Genomic DNA, 27,230 nt, shown 5'->3' with positions numbered 1-27,230 from the left:
CTACTGTCTCCTTACCAGAATGAAAGTTCCAATGGAAGGGGAAAGAATCTATCAGATTCTGGCTCCCACCCATCCACAAAAGGCCTGTCGGCGGCAATGAATGTGGATGGCAGCTAAAGAGAGCTGAGGACTTTCCAAAGTATATTAGGTTTTCCACCGGAAGCCGTCAGAAGCCGTCTTAATCTTCCCCCAATTTTATTAACTTCCTGTGAAGGAAGAGAGTTAGGGGGAAGGTGGCAGAGATGGCTGAACTAACTGCCGCTGGCAGGGTGCCAGCCGGTAACGCAGTCATCCTAGCAACCCGAGATGATTGTCAGAATACCGGTGAAAGAATCTTGTGACGGCATGACGTCACTAAAGAACAGAGGGAGAAGGGGTTCAGGGTCTTGATATTGATATCAGAGGTGGCAGCAGGTATGCCGCCTTCCTCAAACAATGAGCTGGGAAAGCATGGCTTTCTGTGCTGACGACATTGTCGTCGGCAAGACAAGGGCACCCTGAGTATGTCACTATCTGAATCAAAGCCGAGGGCAGTAAGAACATCGTTCTACTCAACGGCAATGAAGGGAGACAGTGGCTGCCGCCCATGACAGCGGCGTCACTCGGGGAGGGAGGAAGAGTTTAGCCTCTTTCTCTCAGAGAGAGAATAAATATCGTAACTTGTCTATAGATTCTAGAGAATGTAACATCTCATTCGAATCGAGACTAAATGATAAGGGTGAGGCTAAACCAGGGGAATTACTTTACTAATGTATATATGAGCAAGAGTAGCCTTGCTCTGGTAGGAGCCCCGGCCAAGGCAATCGGTACCCCCGGGGCTCCCGCCCGCATACGATAAGTAAAGTCACATAATAGAAGAAAGAATAATTTTCATATATGAAATATCACATCTTGTATCACTTGCCTAACTAGCTAATATAATAGCTTTAACACCGGGAAGTGTCGCCCTACTAACTAAATTATATGCAAAAATGTAACGGGCGACAACAGTCGTAAAATGGCTGCCTACGGTCTCAGCAACGCTCACCCAAACACACTTAAATTATTGGAATTTAACTGTGAAAAGGGAGACTAATATTACACACAAGAAAGAATTAATACTCAACTTTCCAGATGACGAAGGTGCTGGGGATTGCATGCTGAAAATTCAGAAAAACTAGTAAAAAACACCGTGCTAAGGGGAGCACAACACTTAGCAGGCTACTAGAATAGGAATAGCGTCACGGTAGTAGTAGGGAAGGAGGTCCACCGGGTACCTAGAACGGCACCCCTTTCTTTTGCCACTTCCCCGTTGCATCGAAGCGTTAAATCTATTCGGGGTGAAGATTGCCATGTGTCATATCTAGAATACGTCCCCTGATATTATGCGATATCCTTTACTGTATTGGATACTCGCGCCAGGAGTTAGAATCCTGGAGACCTTTGGTTTAATTCTCTGGGAGTATCACTGTAGCAAATATCCCTTAGAAGGCTACCTATAGGAACCCTTCCATCAGGACAACATGGCCTGAGCCCAAAAATGGACAGCGTAATGTTGTGGAACAACTCAGTGCCACGGCTTGTTCCAAATACAGTACTGTAACCTTATTAACAAACCTGCCTCTTCACATACAATATTATGTTCTATTGTTGTGGCTGGTTTGCAGATATAATTTTTCAACTTATATAGTCAGGCATCGCTTTTTGGGTGGTTTAGCTAACAAAGACCGGGGCGAAGAACTAGAATCCTTGAATACTCTCTACCCTATGGTGGGGTAACTCCTAACCCTACCAACTCACTGCCCATTGCCTATGCACAGTCGAATAACACTCTAAGTACAGTACTGCCTAATATTATTTTTACTTGGTTTCTATCACAATACTGTATAAGTATTTTGTAATTGAATAAAGACATATTAGTAAGTGTACGGTACATGTCCTCATGTGTGCACTGTATACTGTACATGGTAAGGCTACGGTACAATACAGTACAGTACGCAACACTACATTAAACATTGGGATACGTATAAAAACAAAACACTGTTGTTCTAATCTAATACAACACTTGCTGATACTCTAGTGTATATTACTGTAATAGATGTACAGTACTATCACTACAATACAGCTTAACTGTACACATGATAAGAGGCAATGCAAGACTGAGGCTGAGTCAGCGAGAGATGGGGTATTCTGCTGGATGGAGAGGGAAGTGGCGTGAAGCGAGCCCGATGCAAAGGAGCGCTGGCTGTTTGAAATCATATGCGAACCCATGAATGTGTGATTTTTTTGTTTAATAGCTTATATGGTTCTCTGTATTTCAAGTGAGCAAAATCGCGAAGAATGAACCCATGAAAAGTGAGGGCTCACTGTATGCATATAATGTCCTGCAATTGAATCTTTATAGTGGATTTTATCAACTGCCCAAAATATTTTATGTCGTCAAAAGTGGACATGTAATAATTACCGTTGTCATCCGTGTATCAAAACTGTAGGACTAATAATATCATAACAGTATGTACAGTACAGTATACCGCTAATTAATTAAAACATCTTTTGGTAATTGTTTACAACACCAAGCTCTCCATTTACTCCAAAATAATGCAATCCTGCAGTTCTCATCTTCTTGCACAGTAATTAGGTGGTTATTTAAATTCTGGGAAAGCAATAATTAGCAAGATACATTGAAGAAGGGGGAAGGGGTTACAAAAAGAAAACAGCATGGTTTCCTCACTAAACGCAGAACTGACATGTCAACATAGTCAACCAAACAGAATTTGTGGTGCCAGTGTACATAAACAGTTTGTGATGCCAGCGTACATTTGATATACTGTATATTCAAAATATACCTAATTAATAATGGATTAATTACTCAGAAGAGTCCATAGAATATGCAATTTACAAATAGTGACACTTTTGAGTAATCACTCAAGTTTTTTATTAAGTATATTTTGAATATACTGTACAGTATATCAAATGTACGCTGGCATCACGAACTTCTGTTTATGTACGCTGGCATCACAAATTCTGTTTATGTACGCTATGTTGACATGTCAGTTCCAAGTCGTTTAGTGAGGAAACCGAGCTATTTTCTTTTTATAACCCCTTCCCCCTTCCTCAACATATCGTGCTATTTATTTCTTTCCCAGAATTTAAATAACCACCTAATTACTGTACAAGAAGATGAGAACTGCAGGATCTTTTTTTATTTTATTTCTTTTTAATGGGAATCAGTAAATGATATGTAACTTGCAAGACAATAATTCATTTGTTATAATGCGCAGTACAACTGTCGTCTGTTTGTTTACTCAAGACAGACTGCTCTACCTGATGTGTAGCCAGGTAATCAGTGGATAATTATGCACATGTGGTTATGGTTATTTGGTTATGGAAAAAAATCCTATGGGTAAATTTGAAAATCTTTAAATTTACAACTGTGGGAACATAGAATTGTTAATGTCTGCGTAAACTTTCATCCCAGCAAATTTAAATATCTCAGTACTCCAAAGAACTGTTCCTAATGTCACTATTCCCAAGAACTCCTCTGGTTTTGTAAGGTTCCTAATTCTCATCCTGGTGTGTCTGTAGCTGTGCTTCTTAGGAACCCATCTAATTTGCTATTTGAGTAGTGGCTGAAGAAATGGCTACAGTATTTAATAAGATATATATAAATTTTTCAAAATAAAGTAGTATCTTTTTCAATGAAAACTTTGATTTTTTTAAATGTCCATAACTTTATCCCACTGTTAAATAGCAGTTGTTCAGACATGTAGAATATGATTTTTTTAAAGATAAGAACATGTAGTATTTTTAGACTCATGAATAGGCTATCTTAAAGATACTGTAATGGTTTGTATAAAAAAAAATTAACACTTACTTTTGTATAGTTAGGTGCTTAGTAGAAATGAATATCAAAGAACATTTTAATGTTATTTTATAACATTATGCAATCCTTATGATAAGTCTGTACTAAAAAATCTGGTCAGATCATTTAGTCTTTCTGAAAAATTACTGTGTCTTGATGTTATATTTATTGTTGTAATTATTTACAGATTCAGATTTGCTTGATTCAAGCCCAAGCAAGTCAGAAACAAAGACTAAAGGAGAAAATTCACCTAAATCAAATATGTTAGTAAGAAGGCCTGGGGGAGAATTATCAGAGCCAGATACAAACATGTCAGTACAAATAAGTGTAAAAGACACTAAAGATGGAACAAATGAATTAAGTATAATCATTGCAGGAGAAGAATTTAAAAACAAAAGTTCAATCAAGTTAGATAAAAAGTGGACAGAAAACGAACCGTCTCATGCAAGCTCAAGTAATTTCAAAAGTGGGAACTCCTTGGATCCGGGTAACGTTCAGGTTATGAGAAAAGTAAGTGAGAGAGCAAGATGTGATCCAGATAAATTAGGCAATAAAACAAGATCTGATGGAAAGGAACTTGGAAAATGTGGTCCAGTGAAGAAAATACCTAGACTCACAACAGGTTTGGAATCTATTTGAATTTTGTTCATGTTATTCAGTACAAAGATTTGTTTCTTTATTAAATGACTTCATTAGTTTCGCATGGTCTGGTCTTCTGATAAGTGATAAAATGGGATCAGTAGCAAATACCCTTTGAAATAACCCTTCCCTGAACATTCAAGATATCTTGGAGCCATTTATAATTTTGTAAGATGTATATTAGTAGTTAATATATATTGTAGTGTTTTTCCCTTTAATAGATTTATCAGTAAAATTTATATTTCTAAAAGAGGTACTGTACAACATAATCATTACAAATAATGTAGCTATTTAAGAAAATTTAATAAGTTTGAGGGATTACAAGTCTTGGTTTTTGTTCCCACAAGAATACAGACCTTTGTCTCATACTTTTAGAAACCAGGTACTTTATTAGTGGCTCATAATCAGTCAGTACAAAGCCCTTACCTTTTCGTCAGCTATGCTGTAGTTGTTCTTGACTAAGGTTAATATTTAAGGATTATAATGAGTTTCTTGACCTTTAATTAAAAAAAAAAATTCTTTTCTCTCTCTCCCCCTGTCCCATCCTCCCTGATGGCACTAGGAAAGGAATATTAAGCATATGCATAATTATGATTAGCACTTTACACAATCATCGTCAGTTACGCTTTGCTGACCCCATCCTCTGCAGCTCAATTTTATCTAGCAATTTGAAAATGCTGGTTTTTGGCAAGTAGAATTTGAACAGGAGTATTGTAGCAGGACTCCTTTTATCTGGTTTTAAATATGAATTTTTGCCAAATGGTTTTGTAAAGCATATGGCAAGATAGGTCGAGTTGGTAATACAAAAGTGGATGATAGAACCAACATTACGGTGGGTGGTTAGTGGCCTCACCCATTTGTTCGTCACAGGTGAAATAGTCACTTTGTTATGTAGGTGAGTGAGTATTATAGTTGGGGAGGAGACTGAGAGGACTAAAGTACAATATTATTGTATTATGAATCCAATGTTCATTGTTATAGTAATCCCTTGGCTATTGCTCCCCCCCCCTTCCTCCCTGTATAGCTTAAATACCATGAAGTAGATACAGAAATGTATGGCATATTTTTTATTTTTATAAATTTTCATATTTTTTTCAAGATCTTAATGAGTTAGCCTAAAGCTTTTATAAACCCTTTTTGGGCTTGGCCATGTCGTCCTGATGGAAGGTTCCTTTAGGTAGCTTTCTAAGGGATATTTGCTACAGTGATACTTCCAGAGAATTAACCATAGGTCTCCAGAATTCTAACTCCTGGCGTGAGTATCCTTAATATATCTTTAAGGATATCGCATAATATCACGGGACGTATTTTTTGATACGACACATAGCAATCTTCACCCCGAATAGATTTAACTCTTTGAGGGAGAAGAGTGGCGAAGAAAAGGGGAGCCGTTATCAAGGTACCCAGTGGACCCCCTCCCCATGCTGCTATGGCCCATCATTCCTTTAAACTGTAGCATTTAAGCTAAGTGTGCTCCCACGTTTCTCTCGGTGTTTGTTACTGTTTTTCGGAATATTATCATGCAATCTCCAGCATCTTCATCCTCTGGAAAGTTGAGTATTTAATCTTTCCTGTGTATAATTTTAGGCTCCCTTCACACATTTAAATTCGTATAATTTAAGTGTGTTTGGTAGAGCGTAGCCATCACCGGAGACGGCCATCTTGAGCCACGGTCGCACGTCATAAACGCATTTTATTTAGTTAGTAGTGCGACGCTCCCGGTATTTAGCTATTAAAGAAAACTTTAGCTAGTTAGGCAAATTATACTGGTGAAGATTTGTATCGTTACTTTCGTATACAACTGGGACCCCAGCGGTACCAACCGTAGCCACGGTCCCCACCGGAGTTAGGCTAACCTAACCCATTTTGTATACGTTAGTAAAGTAATTCCCATTGTTTAACCTCTTTTTGTCGTTTCCTATTAGTTCGGTTGGGGATATTTATCCCCTAGAATTTATGGGTATAATTCGATACTTTCTTCTTTTAGAGAAAAGAGGCTAAACCCTTTCTCCCCCCCTGAGTGCCGCCATCACAAGCGGCAACCCTATCTTTTGTCATCGCCACCGAGTAGTTAACTCTGGCTTGACTTAGATAATCTTATACCGTCTGTCTTCTCTGCCGCCGAGTACTCCGCTTTGAAGTATGACGGTGACTCAGGATGTACTGTCTTGCAGCCGACAATGTTGCTGACAAGGGAATCTATGTTCCTCTGCCACCCACGACGTTGTCGGCAAGGGAAGCTATGCTTCCTTAGTTTACAGCCGAAAGTAGGCGCCATACCTGCCGCCGCTTTTCTCCCCTGTAAACTGTAAGACCCTTTTCTCTCCCCCCTCAGGGAGTCATGGGGGAAGTCTTATATACATTCGTCGAGATGTTCCCCAAATATCTTTGTCTATCTGTACCCCTCTGCAGGCAGTGGTTGTACCGATTGATATAGGGAGAAAATACACAATTTGTTCTCTTTACTTGCCTCCAAATGATAACATCTCATATGATAATGTAGTAGAGGTGATTAAACAACTCCTACAACCTTTTCTCTTACTAGGAGATCTTAATAGTAGACATCCTTTATGGTAGACATCCTTTATAGGGTGATGTTTTGGCAAATGCAAGGGGTAATATTATATCATCAATTTTGGAGAATGAAGATGTCGGACTCCTTAATACAGGAGAGCCCACACATTTCCATGTTCAGACAGGTACCTTGTCCTGCATTGACCTATCAGTTGCAAGCTCTAACTGTCTTCTCAATTTTAATTGGAGAACATTAGATGATTGGCATACTAGTGATCATGCACCAATCATTATAAACACCAACAATGGTCCACCTTTACAGAGATCGCCTTGATGGAATCTTGATAAGGCGGACTGGGATAGATTTCACAAATTAAGTGAAATTGAAGGAAATGCAGAACAGTTTGAAAGTGTTGATGATGCCATAGACTTACTTAATGGAACTCTTCACACAGCAGGAGTCAATTCCATTCCCAAAACAACAGGGATATTCAGATGACAACCAGTCCCCTGGTGGTCATCTGAACTAACTGCCCTGCACAGAGCTACAAGAAAGTCTTTAGCTTGATTGCGCATGCGTCATACTGAGGAGAATTTAGTCATATACAAGAAATGTAGAGCACAGTTCCGTCGTGCCATGAAAGAAGCTAGGCGCCAGTCTTGGATGTCTCCTCTATTAACAGTAGAACACCAACATCATCTGTGTGGAGGAAAGTCAAAAAGATAGCAGGCAAATTCACGTCAAACCCACCACCAGTGTTAAAGGTAAATGCCCAGTATATGACTAGAGCAACAGAAATTAGCAATGCCCTGGCTGACCATTTTTCAAATGTATCATGCAATTGTGAAGCAGCTCCTGGTCACCAGTATAGGAGCATTGAAGAAAAGAAAGTTTTAAATTTTGCAACAAGAAAGCAAGAGTCATACGATTCTCCTTTTACTGAAAGATAATTTGATTCTGCCCTTGCTACGTGTAACGTTACAGCCCCTGGACCGGATGGAATTTCATATGCAATGATTAAACGTGTACCTTTTAATACAAAGTTATTTATTTTAAGCATTTTTAATAGAATATGGCCTGATCATAGTTATCCAAGTGTTTGGGAACTAGCCATTATTTTAGCCTTTTTAAAACCTGGTAAGGACAAGTTTTTAGCAGCAAATTATAGGCCAATTGCATTGACATCTTGTTTGTGCAAAATCATGGAGAAGATGGTCAATGTAAGACTGATGAGGTACCTTGAAAAGAAGGGTATTTTATCACCCATTCAATGTGGATTCAGAAAAATGTACTCAACGACTAATGTGCTGATACGACTTGAGTCCTCCATTTGTGAAGCCTTTGCTTCCAAACAGCACCATGTGACAGTCTTTTTTTATCTTGAAAAGGCATATGACGCTACATGGAGATATGGTATGCTTAAAAGAATCCATAAGTTTGGATTAAGAGGAGAGCTACCACTATTTATTCAGTCATTTCTTTCACTTAGAATTTTCCAAGTGAGAGTTGGGAAAACTCTATCAGAGAGTAAATGCCAGGAAGAAGGAGTTCCTGAGGGTAGTTTGCTGAGTGTAACTCTTTTTGCACTAGCAATTAATGGGATATCCTCAGTCATTCCCCGAGATGTTCTCGCAACATTATTTGTGGATGATCTCTCCATATCATTTGCTGGAGCTAGAATGGCAATGATTGAGAGAAAAATACAACTATTGATAAAATTATCCAGAGGGCCGATATGAATGGTTTTAAGTAAAACTACAATTGTTCATTTCTGTCGTATCCGGGGAGTACATCCAGACTCGGATATATACATCAAAGGTCAACGGATCCCATGTGCAAGTGAAGCTAAATTTTTAGGGTTGATATTTGATTGTAGGCTTACATGGGTTTCTCACTTAAAAGCATTAAAAGCTAAGTGTCTTGAGGCTCTGAATCTTTTAAAAGTATTGTCCCATACAACATGGGGGCAGACCGCAATACTATTTTAAAATTATACAAGGCCTTGATTTTTTCCAAAATTAGTTATGGATGTGAAATCTACTCCTCAGCCACCCCAAGCTGATTAAAGATAGATTCAATACATCATGCTGGTATTAGATTGTCCACAGGAGCATTTAGAACCTCACCTATCACAAGTCTCCTTGTTGATGCTGGGGAGTTGCCTCCAGACCTTAACCGAATGTCCTCTATTATTTGGTATTGGTTTAGATTGCAAAGACTCCCTAATTCTTTAGCTTTTCAGACTGCAAGCCTTGTAAGGCACCCAACATACTTTGAGTTGCACCCAAAATCTCCTCAACCTTTTGGGTTTCGGGTGAAACAATTGATAATTATTAAACAATCTGGATATAATTAGAATTAAGGTGCTTCCATTCAAGGTATCATCAACGCCTCCATGGAAATTACCGGACGTATCTTTTTGTAAATACTTTATTGGAGTTAAGAAGAATATGACTGACTTAGAATCCAGGTCTCTTTTTATGGAACATGTTGCAGAACATAGGGGTTTGACTTTTATATATACTGATGGCTCCAAATCTGATGCTGGCATTGGATTTGGAGTACATAGTAATGATTTGAATTATAGAGGTGCACTTCCTCTAACAGCTTCCATATTTACTGCCGAACTGTATGGCATACTAACCGCTATTGAGAAAATAGTTTTGGAAAAGGAGGGTAATTTTACAATTTTTAGTGATGCAAGGAGTGTTCTTCAAGCTCTAGAAGTTTTTAATTCTAGTAACGCTCTAGTTTTAAAGATATTAGAATGGCTTTTTATTATTGGACGGAGAAGTATAACAGTTAAATTTTGTTGGGTTTCAGCACATGTAGGTGTGTCTGGGAATGAGAAAGCAGATTTACTGGCGAAGAATGCGGCATGCGAGTTGCTACCAAGGAGGTATCCCATTCCCTGTAATGATTTCCTACCTTACGTCAAGAAATTGGTTTGTAATAAATAGCAACAGCACTGGGATAGCCTAGATGGCAATAAAATGAGGGAAGTACCAAATATCATATCACCTTGGAGGTATAACATGATACCCCGAAAATGGGAGATGACTCTTTGTCGTCTCTGTATTGGTCACACACAGTTGACACACGAGTTTCTGCTGAAGGGCCAACACCAACCATATTGCGAGGACTGTTAATTATAATAACTTGAGAAATAGATATCTGTTTGAGGCTCGAGGTGACGATGGCAGGTTCATCCTTGCCAAGATTCTTGGACATGATGTGTCCTACTATGTGAGCGGCATTTTTAGATTTACTGTATTTCAGAAGCAGGTCTTCTGAAAACTATTCAACTATTGTAATGATTTCTTAACTTTCATGGTTTTAATTAAATTCTCTTTTATTTTTCATATATAATAAATGCTATCGGCGTCAATGACTTTAGATGTCAGGATGCCAGAAAACTTCCAGTCAATTAATCAATCAATCCTACTTTTCTACTCTTTGGTGTAAATCTGATTTCTGCACAAATCGGAGCACCCCTTAATATAGTACTTGAGTCACCCCCAATGTTAATGAACTAGAATCAAACCTCCAACTTCATTGGGTTAGGTAGCAGTGAAACCCACTAGGAGCAAAAAACCCTGTAATATTGGTGCCCAAGGGTGAGCCAACTCATAATCCCACCACCCCAAAACAAATGACCACTGCCTATGTTTATTCAACTAACACCTTAAATAAATCACTGTACAGTACATGATTTTCATATGGTTTCTATCATGGTATTATACTTAATATTACTCTGTAAAGGTTATTGGACCTTACTAACATTGCTTCAGTACAAGATAAGACACCTCTTAATGAGTAAGGTGTTACCGCACCACCCTATGTATAAGTATGTAACAACAAACCACTGTTGTTCCTAACTAACAAAATTCACTGATACTTCAATGTATATTACTGTAATATATATACAATATTATCATTATAGTACAGCATAAGTAGTTAAGGGGAGAAGGCATATCACTCAAAAATTATTTCTGTTTTCGCAAGGTTGCCTCACAACCCTACCAGCTCTTCACCTACTACATAGCCTGTAACTACTCGTATGTACAGTATTGTATTTTGTATACTGTATTGTAAATAATCTGTTACTAGTTCATTTTCAATGAACATACGAATACCCTAAGACAACAAAAAAGATTCTTTTCAGTTAATGTACAGGAGGTTATCGGGTTACGAACAAGATCCGTTCTTACGATGCGCTGGAAGTCAATTTTTTATCATAAGTGCGATTTGTTTAAATACATATGAACATACATACTGTATATGTATAATATACTATAAAAAAAAAGAGAGAAAATGATCCCTTACCATTCATAAATTACTGTACCCTATATAGTAGTTTACCTACACTGATACAGTACAAGTAGACAATAAGTGATACATGTAAATATTTTCTCACCTCTTCCTATGGTTGACCTGACTGCTGCCATCAGAAGTCTCCTTTACACTTTACAGCAATAATGCACATCAAAAGAAGGTACAAAAATATCCTAAAAAGAACATCACAAGAAATCCTAAGTGTATATGATAAACAAAGATGGTGAACTAATGCTAAAGTGACATGTTATTCACTACTTTGCAGCATTAGTTACTCTCTGCTGAGGCAAGTATTTCCTCATATCAACAAACCAAAAATTTTAACTTGAAATTTAGTTACAAGGGTTTCTTTAAGTACCTTATAGGAGCCCATTTGTAACAACAAAACATTGTAACTAGAGACTGTCGTAACCCGAGGACCACCTGTACACCACTTTTTGTTTACAAAGTTCTACGCTGTGAAATCTTGCGATGCATGTTAAAATCTGTAACACGAGGTGTAGGCTACATGTATACTGTACGTAATCTTACTTGCATAGTACTGTACAGTATATAACAAATTATGTAACAGTTACTTAACACTTTTTGCTTGACAAACAGTTGTTAGAGATGCTTTCGCAATGAAATTCACTGGGATTGTGAAACTGAGTTGACCAGAGAAGTGGTGTTGTGTAGGGAGGGAAACAGCATGAAGGCCATATGCAAAGAAGTGCGGGTGGTTTGAAAATGTTGGGCTGCACGTAGAATTCCTAAACGTGAATTTGTGGCGAGGTTCCGCAAAGAATCAAAACTTTATTTGAAATATTACTCCAGATCTCAGTACTGAATTTTGGAATATAAAATCTGTGAAGACAGAGGGTTGACTTTACAGTATAGTATAATCATAATCTGTGACATAAAACACACTTTATGACATGGAAACATAACTAACGCTATGAAAGGTATGGAGGACATAAATATACTGCAAAGTCATATGAAAGTGAAAGCAATACAATTATACTGTACAACTTTCTTGTAGGCTAGGGGCCAAATTCGAAGCTGCTACTTGAGTAACTCCTACCCATGGTAGAACAAGTCACAACCTATTTGTTCTCAGAGGGATGTTTGGGCTGTTAAAAAATTATGGTTGTGAAAGGGATCATTTACACACGTACACTGTAGATCTAAAAAATTATTTATTCGCCACAGATTCCGGCACATTGGCATATACATTTGTTAATACCGGTGCTATATACAAAAATGTGGTACCAAAATGTGCAGAATGATAGCATATACATACACACATTTAAAAACCACTTGTGATGTAAGAAAGGCTTTTGTGTGACCAGCAGGCAAAAATAGAGTTTTGCACAATAAAATCAGGTGTGCGTTTACCAATCACTATAGACTAAACAACTAATTTCTTCATAAGTTATCGAGTTTTATTGCTATTTATTACATAAAAATAATCCTCGTTCGTTCTCCTATTTATAAATATGAATTATAAAAGTAAATATGTTTATCTGATGATATTATTACCCAACTTAATGATTTGAGTACAATCTTCAAAAAAGTCAAGTAAAAAAAGATGCCATTCATGAAACTGTTTTGCCTCTGCAACAAAACATATCGAGTCTTGGTTTGAAAGTTATTGTTGGCAATATGAGATCATTGCACAATATTATGGAAAACTATTTTAGATATGTAGCACTTCAGACTGAATAGTTGAATTTGATAGCCACAGATTTTTGCTAATATTGGCTTATATTATTATTGGTGCTACAATCATAGAATTGGTACCAAAATGTCAGGCATGGTGACATATGTAAAATATTTTTGATGTATAAAACCATTTTAAGTTGACCCTCAGGCAAAATTATTGGAATTTTGCATGACAAAGGACTACAGCTTTATCCTTAAATATCAATAAAAAGAACTATGACTTAAAAATATCGATCTTATATTTATACTTGTTACATCAACATAATCTAAGGTTGTTTACTTTTGAAGAATAGATCAAAGGTATAATTGTCACTTCAATGATAAACAGGTAGCTCTAACTGAAATCATATGTTGCCTTACTAATGCTGACTGATACAACAATTTCTGAAGCATATAATTATGCAACATGAAGAATTGACTAAAGATTCTGAGACAGTTGTAATAATGGCTTTTATAGACATCATACTAACATAAAGTAATCCTTATATGGCAACTATTGATAAACAGTAGGGACCGTAATACATGCAATACATTTAAAAGTTCAGTCTGTATCAGTACTGCCATCATTAATAACATAACCATCTCAATTTGGACAATTTTCAGTACTACAGGAGAAGAATTCAGTGCAGGTGACACCTGCAGAGATTCAAAGATGTTATGTTCTATCTACAGTCATCATCAGTGCAGTAGAGATGCGTGAGATCTTGAACCACTCTTGCAGCTGTATTCTTTAGGAACATGACAGGTTTGAGTTTGTTATCACTGAGCTGCCACCCATTACCATTTGGGCTCCAAAGTACAGGTTTTACTACATGACTGTGGGTCCATATTGCCACCGGGTAATTTGCTCACTTAAGATGTTCAAAAGCATCGTCAGTTGGTGGAAAGAGCAATACTGGTTTGTCACTGGTGCAGGCATACACATAACAAAGTTGGCTGAGTTTGTGACATGACTGAACCATACAATGACAGAACATATTTTGTGGCAGTGCCGATGGCATTGGTTGTATCTGTAGTTTGACCTAACTGAGACAATGGTGCGTTTTCCAACTCTGAACAGTAAGGAGGCTGTGCCACAGCCACTAATTGCTTGTAATGCTGGCAAGCAACTTGATGTATCTTGACCAATTTTGTCCATTATTCTGTTGACAAGAATAAATCTATGACTATTAGTAGTTTTTGTACAGTGACCTGCATTTTACTATACTTTGGTGTCCCTTAAACATACCTTTCTCATAGTAATAAATAAGTAGTACCAATACATTAGTGTCATCACTTTGTAGAATGACCCTAGAGTGTGACCTAGTGAGATGGATAGTATGTAGCAAGAGCTGTGAGTTAGCCTCCTCATGTGCACTGAACAGTTCAGATAGTTCCCGGATGCATCTGTGATCCACAACTGTAACTAGCAAGCTATCATCAAAGCCTCTGGCCAGTTTGATTGATTGGTTTTCCTCAAGCTGCAATTTTACTGTCAGGTAACTGCAGATGAAGCTGAAAAGTGTTGATTTATCTGTGGAGTTCTTTAGGAACTTCCCGAAGCTTAGAACAGGGCTCTGTCCATCGATAACATATCTATGTGTTGCCTCTCCACTAGTTCTATGTTCTCTTTCAAGGTGTTCGATAGAGAGTGCTTTATCATGTCTGTCAAAAATTAATGTTACTGATGCCACACCTTGCTCACTCTCTAGCAAGCAGTTACTGAATATTTTTCATTATGGTGCATCTAAGATCATCAAGTATGTCAAACTGGACTTCACTAAGGGCCTGAATTAATGCCATCCCATCAGTGACATATACATTATTTTTAAGGTCAGAGAGTTCGGGCAGCTGGACTTCCTTGCAATTAGCTTCCAACTTCTTTGCCAGGTCAACCTTACATATTTTGTTACATATTTCCATCATTGTTGAAGAGAGATGGGGGCGCAGGAGTCTGGTGATAGTCTCACAGATGGTAATGAAATGGATTTCAAACAGACCCTTGCACTATGCTCTCAAAGGGTCTCTTGCATAGATGTGCATGGCTGCTGGTCTCTATCACTGGGGATTTGGATGTGGAGATATTTTACTTGCTGTTATATATGACCCCACACGATTTGTAGACATTCTTTCAAATCAAGATTGAATGTTTTGTTGCAAAGATGAAATTGTTTCATGAATGGCATCTTCTCTGACCTGACAACTTTGAAGATTGCACTCAAGCCATTAAGTGTTGGGTTCTTTACAACCTCTTGCTTTTTAGGGTTGAGTGGTGTAAAACATAATGCAGTGGTCAGTGCCAATTTTACGACACTTTCTAACAGGTAGTATCATATCCATAATTTTAAGTCAATTGTCAGCAAAAGAATCTAAAATTAAATAGTTAATGATACAAGTATTTAAAATGAAATAATTAATGATAAAGAATACATTATCATTTGTAGAAATAGGCAATTAACATAAAAATTGATCTTTTAACTAAATTTAAAATCATCCTTATTTGGTCAATGCATATGTATACATTATAGATATATCAATGTCAGTTACTTTTAGGGGATGGCATATTTTATTGATAACGTTATTAAATAAACTTATTTACTTTTATGATAAGCTTATTTACTTTTTGTAATTCATATATATGAAAAGGAGAATAAGCGATTATTATTTTGTTTATAATTCATATTTATGAAAAGGAGAATAAGCGAGGATTATTTTGATGTAATATATAGTAATACAACTTGATTACTTCTGAAGAAATTAATTGTTCAGTCTATAATGATCTGTAAATGCAGACCTGATGTATTGAGTAAAAGTTTATTTTTGCATGTTGGTCACACAAAAGCCTTTCTTACATCACAAATTGTTTTTAAATGTGCATGCTATCATTCTGCACATTTTGGTACCACATTTATATATGTAGCAGCAGTATTGATAAATATTTGAGCCAATATGTGCCAGAATCTGTGGCGAATAAATCCATTTTTGAAGTACTGTGTACATGTGTAAATGTGGTTTCAAAATGTTGTGACTAGTAGGTAAGATTCATTGAAATAAATACAATTTTGATAATAAGAAGATTTAATATTTCAATACTTACTTTGGTTCCTCAGCTACCGTTGCAGGCAAGTAGAACAGCTGTGCTCAGCCCCGTAAGTTTTCTCTTCCCTGGCGGATGGAGGAGTTTCAGAGTCCTCAATCCCCCTTCCTGCATGGGGGATAGACTCATAATCTTCCCTTAAGACACAATACTTCAGTAAAGCAAATTGAGAGGATGGCAGCTCTCAAGGTTGTCATTGCATGTTTTTAGTACAAGGGAAGACCACAAGTTGAGGGCGGAGGGATGGCCACAGCAGGGGGAAGAGTACTAGCTACTTCTTCTGTCTCTGTCATGATTGGTGCCAGGGATTCTTCCTCTGCAGTTGTTGGTCATCTTGGCCTTATTCTGGCCTTGATTACATTGGTGGAAGTAAATCTTTGGAGCGCCATTTATTTCTGCTAGGTATGATGGCACTTAGGATCCATCTGCCCCTCAGACACCTAACCTTTGACTGGTGGTCAGCTAGGCAGAAAATCCAGAGTCGTCGTATTCCTCTGTGAACATCCTTGTACTCATTTAACGACTGATTCCAGCTATGCTGGAAACATATCCCTATTTTAAAAGAATCATGTTTATATAGCTAGGAAAAATACAAATTAATTTTATTTAAATTTGTTATTTTAGTCTATCAAAGATACAAATTATGTTTATTTTATAATTTGGTAATTTATTTTTCCAAAGCAAAAAATCATATTTCTGGGCTCCGACCTGTGCCGCCCAGTGAAATACTCCTAGAGCACTATTTCTAAGGAATATAACTGCTATATATTACCAGAGAAAAAAAGCATAGGAATGCCAGGTTGAACCCAGCTCGCTCACCTATATAAGGTGTCGGTATAAAATACTGGGGCGTGATAATTCACAACCAGAGGTCTCGCACTATTTAGATATCTCCTCTTCAAAATCCCCGCCACAGCGAGGTGCCGATCAACACTACTACCACTAACCCAACCCACGCCAGTGACGTCACTCCTTTATAGCACTTGTTGTTATTAAGTCCAACATGTTTTTTCTCGTGTTTACCCTTGGATTTATCATTATTTTATAATCGATGGCCGATTCCCATGATACCCCATCGAAGTTAAGTACTTTATCCATGAGTTTTAGCGAGATTGGGCAGTGTAACCTCTGTTTTTATTAATTGAGAAGTGTTTATATATGAACGGCGTCCCCGTTCTTACCGTTCATGGTTCAGCTCTGCCCTTTTTCTCGTTAGTTCGTCCGTCATTAATATTTGTTCGAACTTTTAGGAGTTTTTTCCTTACATTTATATAGTACACCGTCTTTATGCTTTCATCTAGCATTAATTTTATGTTATCCTATGATATCAGTGTTAGCGTTTCATCAAGGAGTAGGTTATGTTGGTATGCCTGCATTCGTGCATGTTGGTGGATTGCGTCACCTTTGAGATTGTTTCGCTAGTTCTAGGAAGACGACCATCTCACTTATTATTATTAAACCTTTTAGTTTTATTACGCTCCACCTAGTTTTACATTTGGTTCGAGTGGGACTCTCGCGTATTTTGTTGTTTTTACTGTTCGATCTACCGCTTCAGTAACTAGGTTGGTACCCCTGCTTTCCATCTGCTGATGGCGTCATGCTCCTCCCTTACCACTCGCCCGAGTCCCTCTCTCGCCATATTATTTCTGCATGCCTAACCTTACTTACGTGATTTCGCTTTTAATTCATTAATTATTTTTATGTATTTGTGCATTGATATTATATTTATTGCTTTACTCCGTTATGATCATATTTTTGGGATTTTCATGTCATGTTGAGGGGATCTCCGGTTGGTAGCCCTGTCTACCACTACGCACTGGTGATTCCCCGGTACCATACCCCCCCCCACAGGTTGGGGAGGCTATTCCATCCCCCCCTCCTCCAGTGTACACCCTTCCTCTCACTCGATGGTTGTTGGTTATGACATACGGGTCAAGTATGCTTGTTCCTCAGTCTTCCCTCAACGTTCCGACATATTGAGGACTGAGTGTACCCACGGGGTGTGACTTAGTCTCATTCATTCATACCGGGCGGTTTCGTCTCCTCCCCTCCCGTCGCCCCGATTGGCCATCGGTCGGGGGAGGGGGAAGGCCGGGACCACCGGGGACTATCACACGTGATTAGTCGGTATGACTGCACCTTGGTGTAACTTTTGCTTTTAGCTATGGTTGTAAGAATGAGCACTTATATTAGGAGTGTCCCCACCTACGGTACCTCCTGCTATTATCATCCGCATAGGACTTATTAATATCCCATATCATTATATTATATTCTACATGAATCATTACCTTCGTCCCGGTACCTCCGGTTGGGTAGTGGGGGTTCCATTGGCTCCCCCCGCGCTCTCCCGTGGTACCCTCCCGTCATCAGACATCGGAGCCTCCGGGCTCTTAAATACAAGATCTGTTGACACTGACACAGTTTTGATTAATATCCTCCCTCCGGGAGCCCTATTCAATTACAGACATTAGTTTTAGATCATAACTGGAGTTTTCTATTTATGTATTTTAAGGATGTATCTTAGGTTACTTTAAGTTTACTTTAAGTTACTTTAAGTTTACTTTAAGTTACTTTAAGTTTACTTTTCCAACCCTGTTCCCCGGCCCCGGGGGCCCCGGAACTAGTTTTGATTATATTTATTCATCACTGTTTTTTGCATCCTTTTTCATCCCTTTTTATTTTATACCTCCCTGGTAATGACGGGATGGTATATTCCTCGCTATGACAATATTATTTCATTGATAATCTTAACTTATTACGGAATTGTTTCAACAATGTCTGTTAATTTTTATAATTTTTTCCCCGGTTACTATACCGGTTCGAAATTTTGTTCATAGCCTTTTGTCCCGATTTCATATCGGTCTATTTTAAGAATCCGGAACACCCGGATCTTTTTAGGTTATTAACCTATTATGGGATACTCACGTATCTGTATTTTATTCTATACTTCCCAAGTAGCGACGGGATAGTGTATTTCAAGCTATGACAATATTATTTCATTGATAACCTTAACTTATTACGGGATTGTTTTAACAATGTCAGTTTATTTATAAGTTTTTCCCCGGTTACTAAACCGGTCCTAGAGTTGTTCATAGCCTTTTGTCCCGGTTTCATATCGGTCTACTTTAAGAACCCGGAACACCCGGATCCTTTTAGGTTACTAACCTATTATGGGACACTCACGTATCTTTATTTTATTCTATACTTCCCAAGTAGCAACGGGATAGTATATTTCTCGCTATGACTATTTTTTCATTGATAATCTTAACTTATTATGGAATTGTTTTAACAAAGTCAGTTAATTTATGATAAGTTTTTCCCCGGTTACTGTACCGATCTGAAATTTTGTTCATAGTCTTTTGTCCCGATTTCATATTGGTCTAATTCAAGAATTCGGAGCATCCGGATCTCTTTAGGTTACTGACCTGCTATGGGACACTCACGTATCTTTATTTTATTCTATACTTCCCAAGTAGCAACGGGATAGTATATTTCGTGCTATGACAATATTATTTCATTGATAATCTTCACCTTTTATGGAATTATTTTGACAATGTCAGTTAATTTATGAAAAGTTTTCTCCCCGGTTATTATACCGGTCCGAAATTTTGTTCATAGCCTTTTGTCCCGGTTTCATACCGGTCTATTTTAAGAATTCGGAACACCCGGATCTTTTTGGGTTACTACCCTACTATGGGACACTGTAGGTGCCCCTGTCGTTACTATCTATAATTATAACTTTGGATATATTATTTTGGGATTTTCATTTTATTTCCTTTGTGATTGATCGATTTAAACATTTATTCTCGATCTATTTATTTTACATTCCCAACGGAGTTACCTTGTTCATTAGTAACGATATACCCTCTTTCGGAGCTCGCAGTCTTCCATGACTTCTACCTTGGCGACTCTTTAGATCTGGGTTGGCGGGTTTGCCTGGAGTGTCAGGGCAAAGAGACCCTTTGTCTCTTCCTTTTAGGGTTTTCAAGGAAGCACGTGGCTGATGTCGGGCCACGTCCCGTTGTCCCTAAAGTTAAAGCTACCTGCCAGCCCTACCAAAGACTCACAGGTCTTCCAAATCACCAAACCAGTTAAGACTTCTCTTGGGTCGAGAGCGAAGCCCGGCCTGAAACCTACGACCCCGGAGGCTCCCTTCGATCCGGCAGCCCTTTCAAGATTGATGCATGGCCTCTCGTGGCCGATCCCAGGGATGAGGTAGAAATTTATTTCTATTTGAACACGATGTTGTGCTGATATTTATCCATATATATACATATATATATAATTTACGGACCTCTGTAGCTCACTGGCTCAAACCTCGTGTCACATACCGAGTCACCACGAATTATAGGATGGAAGATTCCTGGTGCCTCTGTGAATTTGACAATTGAATGGAATTATTGCCCATTAGGGGGAAGAGAGAGTGCTAAACCAGATAGCCTCATACAGGGTCTCATTTGTTATGGGCTACCTCAACAGCACAATATATCATCCCGGATGCCTCTAAGCTCCCGGAATTCGTCGAAAGCAGTCCGTGGAAGGGGGCCTTGCGCTCTCCCTTCAAAGATGGTATGTTAACCATCGAAGGGTTTGGCACCCGGACTGTAGAAGATTTTGAATTCTACCCGCCGGGTCTACAGTTCCCTCTCTCTGGTTTCGCATGCCTTACCGAGGAGACACTCGTAAGGTTTGACAAGGTCCCCAAAGAAACCAAAATGTACCCAAAGGGGCAGGCTCAGTCCATCTGGGTCCGGCCCTTAAACGAGTGGGAGTGTGTTAACACTACGTTAACACCTCACAAGAGCCCGTACACGATGTTTCTAGTGGAGGAGTAAACCCCTACTCCGTGAGTCACTAAGATATCGGACCTTGCTCAGCAGGCAATAAACGAGGACAAGCCGTTACCGCAGCTGAAGGAAACGCATCCGACCTCCCTCCTGTCCCTGGGGGATCACGATTGCTGGACTAACGCCCCGGCGACCTTCACATCGGGTAAATTAAGCGCTGACTGTGCTCCCATTCAGTTCAGTGAGTGGCTACCCAGGCTTCCGGAATCCCTGATATGCCTCGAGCTCGAAGCCTGTATGCGCCTGAGTAGACCTATCAACTCGGCTACAATGGCAGAAAAGACCTCTTTAATGTATGAAGAAGAACCACCTTTTAAGGTCTTACTGTCTGATTCCTACGACTTCTTTGCGGCCAGACGTCGTTGCTGTAGGCATGTCTTGTCTGAGGCCACTATCAGACATGAGCCTAACAAGCTCATTAAAGCCCCAGTCTGGAGCTGCTAGGGTCAATCAGAGCCTCAAGGTTCGATGGGCTTAGTCCCCAAGCACAAGTTCGAACCGGCCAGCAACCAATCTCGAGGTAGAAAGAGTCTGAGATCTTTCCATTCCTTCCAAACCGGCGGTCCCAACAGGTGGTTCAAACCATCCCGGTGGCACAAGGGAGTCAACCTTTCACTTCGAAGGGTCAACCCCAACAGCAATACGTGCTGGTTCCTCAGTCCCAAGTAGCAACTACCTCCTATGCTACTTCCCCAGCCCTTAGGCCCACCTTTGAAACTCAGGGTGCTTTCCAGGGTTACCAGCGCCCCAGAGGCGCTAGCTCGAGAGGAACTTTTCGCAACAGCTACTCTCGAGGCCGAGGAGGTAAATCCGCAGCAAATCATTGGGAGTTCTCAGGTAGGGGTAGGACTTTACATCTCCCGGAACCGTTGAACGTTCAACATTTGGGCTTTCAGTATAATTTCCAAAGGTCTGGGGTGGAGTTGGATAGAAAGGCCCCCTCCACCAACCAGTTTTCATCAACATCCAACGGAAGAGCTAGTCTTATATGAAAACGATTTATTGCAAAAGGAAGCAATAAAGAAAGTAAATCGTTTGTAATTTCAGGATCACTTGTTCAGCGGGCCAAAGAAAGACTCAGAATAGCGAAGAGTAATCCTAGACCTGTCGCTTCTGAATTCTTACATTTAATGCGACAAGTTTCACATGCTGACCATCTCTCAGGTGCGGACCTTGCTTCTCTGTGGGGCCGTCACCTCCTCTATGGATCTTGCAGACGTTTGCTATCATGTTCCGAAAGCAAGGCATTTTCGTCCGTTTCTAGGCTTCAACTAGGCAAACTGCCTCACAGCAACTACAGAGTGATAATCTCTTACAACAGTTTTGGTTCCAAATCAACTTCGAGAAATCTCGTTTGGTCCCGAGGACAAGTTTCAATGGTTAGGATTCAATGGGTTCTATAGCAAAACACAATACGTTTTCTCAAAGACAAATTGTCTTCCAGAAGAAATCAAGAGAGAATCCTGGGTGCCCTCCAGTTTGCCTCAGTAACAGATATACTACTGAAGGCCAGACTGAAAGATATAAGCCGAGTATGGTGCTCCAGGAAAACGAGTAATATCGAGACAAAGGGCTCGACTCCAACCAATTCTGAAGAAAAGACTTCAACCATGGACAAAGGTCAAAATCTGGCAAATCCGTTTCCTTACAATATCCACCCCCAAGCTCGTCATTTACACAGACGCCTCCCTAACAGGCGGGGGGGGGGGGGGGGGGGGGGATACTCTCAGTACAAGAAAGTCCTGGGACTATGGTCGACAATATTCCGCCAACTTCATATCAATGTTTTAGAGGCCATGGCGGTATTTTTGACCTTAAGCAACCGGCTCCAGCCAAAAACCAACATATCAGGTTTCTTCTAGATAGATAGTGGCGGACGCACTTTCGAGGACAACTCCGCTGGAGTCGGAGTGGTCACTAGACCCAATGTCCTTCAGTTGGATTCTTTCTCAGGTTCCGGATCTCCAGATAGATCTGTTTGCAACAAAGTCCAACTACAAACTAGAGTGCTACGTAGCTCCCAGCCCGGATCCTCGGGCTTACGCCACAGACGCAATACAGTATCATTAGTCTGGAACACTTGGGAGAGAATTTACCTATTCCCACCAATAAATCTGTCGATGAAAGTGTTAGACAAGCTCAGGACTTCAAAGGCCAAGTTGCTCTAGTAGCCCCCATCTGGCCCAAGCACAACGGGTTTCCCCTTCTGGTGGAACTGGGTCTCCACCTCGACAGATCCCCAATCCAATACTAACACAAGCAGTACAACTCGCTGTGTGTTAGCTTCCTCAAATTCAGAATGCCCTACCTTTCTGGACTTTATGAAATTTGCAGCTCAAGAGGTGCAGATATTGATCCTCAAATACGTTATTTTTAGAATCAGATAAGAGGGGATCCACCCTTCGACAGTATGATTCGGCTGTTATGAAACTTGCCAGTTTTTAAGGGACTCAAAGGTTGAGACGATGACTATGAATCTGACAGTAACCTTCTTCAGAATTTTATTTGAATCAGACTTAGCGACTTGTACTTTTACCACAAATTAAGTCAGCCTTGAAGGTTTTACAATTGGCTTTAATATTGCCCTTACAGATTCATACTTCTCATCCATCCCGAGAACCTGCGTCAGATTGAAACCATCAACTCACCCTAGCTCAGTTTCCTGGTTTCTGAATGACGTACTTAAGTTGGCTTCAGACACTCTTAACGAGACTTGCCATTATATTCCATTGGTTAGGAAATCCTTGTTCTTAATGAACCTGACTTCTGGCGCCAGAATATCAGAACTTTCAGCCTTGTCTAGAGATCAGGGTCATATTGAATTTCTCTCGTCAGGGGAAGTACTCCTTTCCCCTGACAAAAGATTTTTAGCGAAAATGAGGACCCCCAGGACAGACGGTTCCCCTGGAAGATTGTCCCACTTCCGCAGGACCCATCTTTATGTCCAGTAAACACTCTGGAAGCCTACTTAAACATATCTCCCGTTCAGTCCTCGGGGCCCTTACCCATTAGAGAAGGTGAAGAACCATCATCCTGAAAGGACTCAGACAGAAGATTCTGCATTTCATTAACGGGCTACCTAGAATCATTCCCACATCACTCCCTCACGTCCATGATATATGAGCTGTAGCTACCTCAGTTAATTACTATGAACTTCACTGGACTTACTAAATATACAGGCCGGAAGTCTCCAACAGTATTTAAACGCCACTGCTTAAAACCTCTGGAAGCCTTATATTTGCTACAGTGGCAGCAGGGAATGTGATTCCTCCTGAACATAGTGAACCTTAATCAACTATGTCTTGCTATCCTCTTACCTGTTATTTTGGATTTTATTTTACTTCCTCAGGTATTGTTCCAAGATTTGGGACCATTTCTCTGGTACTATTTCACTGGGCGGCACAGGTCGGAGCCCAGAAAAGGGAATTTGACGAAGGAAAAATCTATTTCTGGGCGAGAGACCTGTGCCGCCCAGTGAACCCTCCCTTGACTTCCCTCCCAACATGGGCCCCAAACCTTGGGTGCTATGAGGAGTGACGTCACTGGTGTGGGTTGGGTTAGTGGTAGTAGTGTTGATCGGCACCTCGCTGTGGCGGGGATTTTGAAGAGGAGATATCTAAATAGTGCGAGACCTCTGGTTGTGAATTATCACGCCCCAGTATTTTATACCGACACCTTATATAGGTGAGCGAGCTGGGTTCAACCTGGCATTCCTATGCTTTTTTTCTCTGGTAATATATAGCAGTTATATTCCTTAGAAATAGTGCTCTAGGAGTATTTCACTGGGCGGCACAGGTCTCTCGCCCAGAAATAGATTTTTCCTTCGTCAAAATCCCTTTTTTTAGCATTTTTTCCAATTTTTCAGCAATCTCAAGAAATGTAATACGTATTACTTTATTTGGAAATAACATTGACCAATAAATGGAATATTAAATTTTTTTCTAGAATATAAAAAAAATCTCCAACTATTGTCAAATGTTACGATGTCACACATGCACACAAAAGCCCTAACATTTCTCTTGGTTTGAAATCATTGTAGAGGTCAAAGTATGCATATAAACTATTATAATCAGTTTTATCATGACATCCAGGATAACCTGCTTAGATTATATGTAATTTTAATAAATTAACATTATTGATATAACTATCCTACCTTACATAGATTCCAAAACAATGACAAGGATTTACTTTCATTGAAACATTTTATGGAGTTGAATATTTAAATTTTTTTAAGGTTTCCTTTTGAAATATGAGATACTGCACTTGACCTTATTATTGTAGAATATTTAAAAGGGTCCTTTAGTTGATGCCTTGAAGTAGGTGCAGTTCACCTTTATAGTATAAAAAAAATTTTGAATACTTTATCTATTTTTGTTCCAATGTGATCTACATACCATAAACTACTTTCTTAAGAGGTTTTGGAATCTCCCAGTCCCGACCAGAAAAATCCGGATAGGCCTTCCCTCAGCTCCCAACGTGGCCGCCAAGACGGAGGGATATGTCCCCGAGATCAACTCGGCGGCAAGGTAGGGCACAGATCGCCATTACTGTTCTGGTCGTTGACCCATGCGGTCAAGTTCTCAATACTACGACCAATTTTTCACCATTGTTGCTTGCCTCGTGTTGTGTTCCTTTTTCTCAGAGTGTCTGTATTTTATGTGTGCGTTGCCATTTAGCATGTAAAGTGAGCGAGTTCAGTCGTTGCCCATGTGCAAACAGGAGGTCTTGTGGAGCTTTTATCACACATCTGGAAGTGAATCCGCATTCATTGTGCACCTCATGTCGGGGCTGTTTTTGTTTGTGTGAGGATCTGTGTCCTGAGTGTGTTGACTGGCCTGAACTTCTGTGGATGCTTATGGCTATCAGGAAGGAAAAAAAATGAAGACTGACCGCTCACTGTTAAGAAAAAGTCGGGACTCCACAACCTCATCTAGGTCTTCTGCCGTGCTGAGTCTCTCTCTGCCTGCCCTATCGCCTGCTCCATCAGGTGATCCGGGTGAGCTCAGTTCATTGGGGGTTGCTCCCTCTGCCAAGGTTCCTTCTGTGTCTCCCGAGTTGTCCGATGAGACCACCATACGTGCATTGTAAACATGTTTCGGCTTCAGCAGGTCCCCTTCGGCCGAGGTCATAGCCAAGATGTCTGTGGCCGTGTGTTTCACCTCCCAGAGAGCGGTAGCTCCATAGACCACACCATGGACCAACAGTTAGCCACCTGGCTCACCATCAACACAGCCATCGGAGTTGTTGCTGGATCACATGGTTGTTCTGGCCACCACACGGCCACCTTCTCTTCGCTGGGTTGTCTCCAGTTCCCCTGATTGGTAACTGGGCTTTTGGTCAGGCACCCCTGTACGCCCTTCAGGTCCCCCAGAGGGATGTGCAGCCGCTCTGGCCGCCCTCCAAATCGTCGTCTGCAGCGTCATTGGATCCAACTCATCATTGGGGGGGAGGAGGCCCTCAGCTAACCTGGCCAAGGTATCCAGTTCCCTTGATTGGCAACTGGGCTCTTGGTCAGGCACCACTGTACACCCTGTAGGTCCCCCAGAGGGATGTGCAGCCACTCTGGCCACCCTCCAAATCGTCGTCTGCAGCGGCATAGAATCCAACTCATCATCTTGGGGGAGGAGGCCCTCAGCTGAGCCGGCCAAGGTTCGGCGTTCGAGGGAGCGCACTTCACCTTGACAAAAGGAGATAGAGGACTGTGGCAGGAAGAGGAGGCGCCTCATGTCTCCTTCTTTTGATGTCTGTTCGAACAGGAAACACTGCGGGAAGGAAAGCTGCAGGGACAGAAGTTAGGGAAAGGTTTATGTCACATTCTAGAGACAGGTTGCCAGTCAGCCGCAGTCATCTTTGCCGCAGCATGGCCCCCATCCTGCCTGCAGGCGTTCCTCCTCCCGTGTGGCCACCGGAGCTCAACAGTAGTGAAACGCCCAGCTACCTTCGATACGGCTCCCGTCTCCTCAGGTCTGCCCACTATGGTAGGCTCCTCTCCGACCTAAGCTGCCCAACCTAGGGACCGCACCAAGGAGCACCGCTCATCTTTGTCAGTTTGCCTCTCCTCGTCTAGATCAGGGAAGGACAGTAGGTCGGGCTCCCCAACACCGTCGCCCATGAGGTCTCCACATCAGTTGGTGGACAGCGACTACGACACCTTGTAAAGAGAGCCCTCTAGATTGACGGAGGACCAGGCTTGGCCAATCCAGCACCTCCCTCCTCCACGAAGGGCTCCTCAGTGGTGGGCATTCTGTTGGGCAGTTGATAAGAAGTTCTGCTGCC

At 40.4% G+C, this 27,230-nt stretch overlaps 1 protein-coding gene across 5 annotated transcripts in view; it reads left to right on the top strand.

The window, feature by feature from the left end:
• The window catches only part of LOC137622931 (uncharacterized), a 615,385-nt gene that overhangs the window by 504,392 nt on the left and 83,763 nt on the right, over nt 1-27,230 (top strand). For all 5 annotated transcript variants that reach the window (XM_068353504.1, XM_068353501.1, XM_068353500.1 and 2 more), the window contains one exon: nt 4,029-4,463. In XM_068353504.1, coding sequence (XP_068209605.1) covers nt 4,029-4,463 — 435 coding nt within the window. The remainder of the gene's footprint in view (nt 1-4,028; nt 4,464-27,230) is intronic.

This window comes from Palaemon carinicauda, chromosome 30, assembly GCF_036898095.1.
Source record: "Palaemon carinicauda isolate YSFRI2023 chromosome 30, ASM3689809v2, whole genome shotgun sequence".
Taxonomy (NCBI): Eukaryota; Metazoa; Arthropoda; class Malacostraca; order Decapoda; family Palaemonidae; genus Palaemon; species Palaemon carinicauda.
Note: the sequence above shows the minus strand (reverse complement) of the source record. Positions and strands in the feature narration are given on the sequence as shown.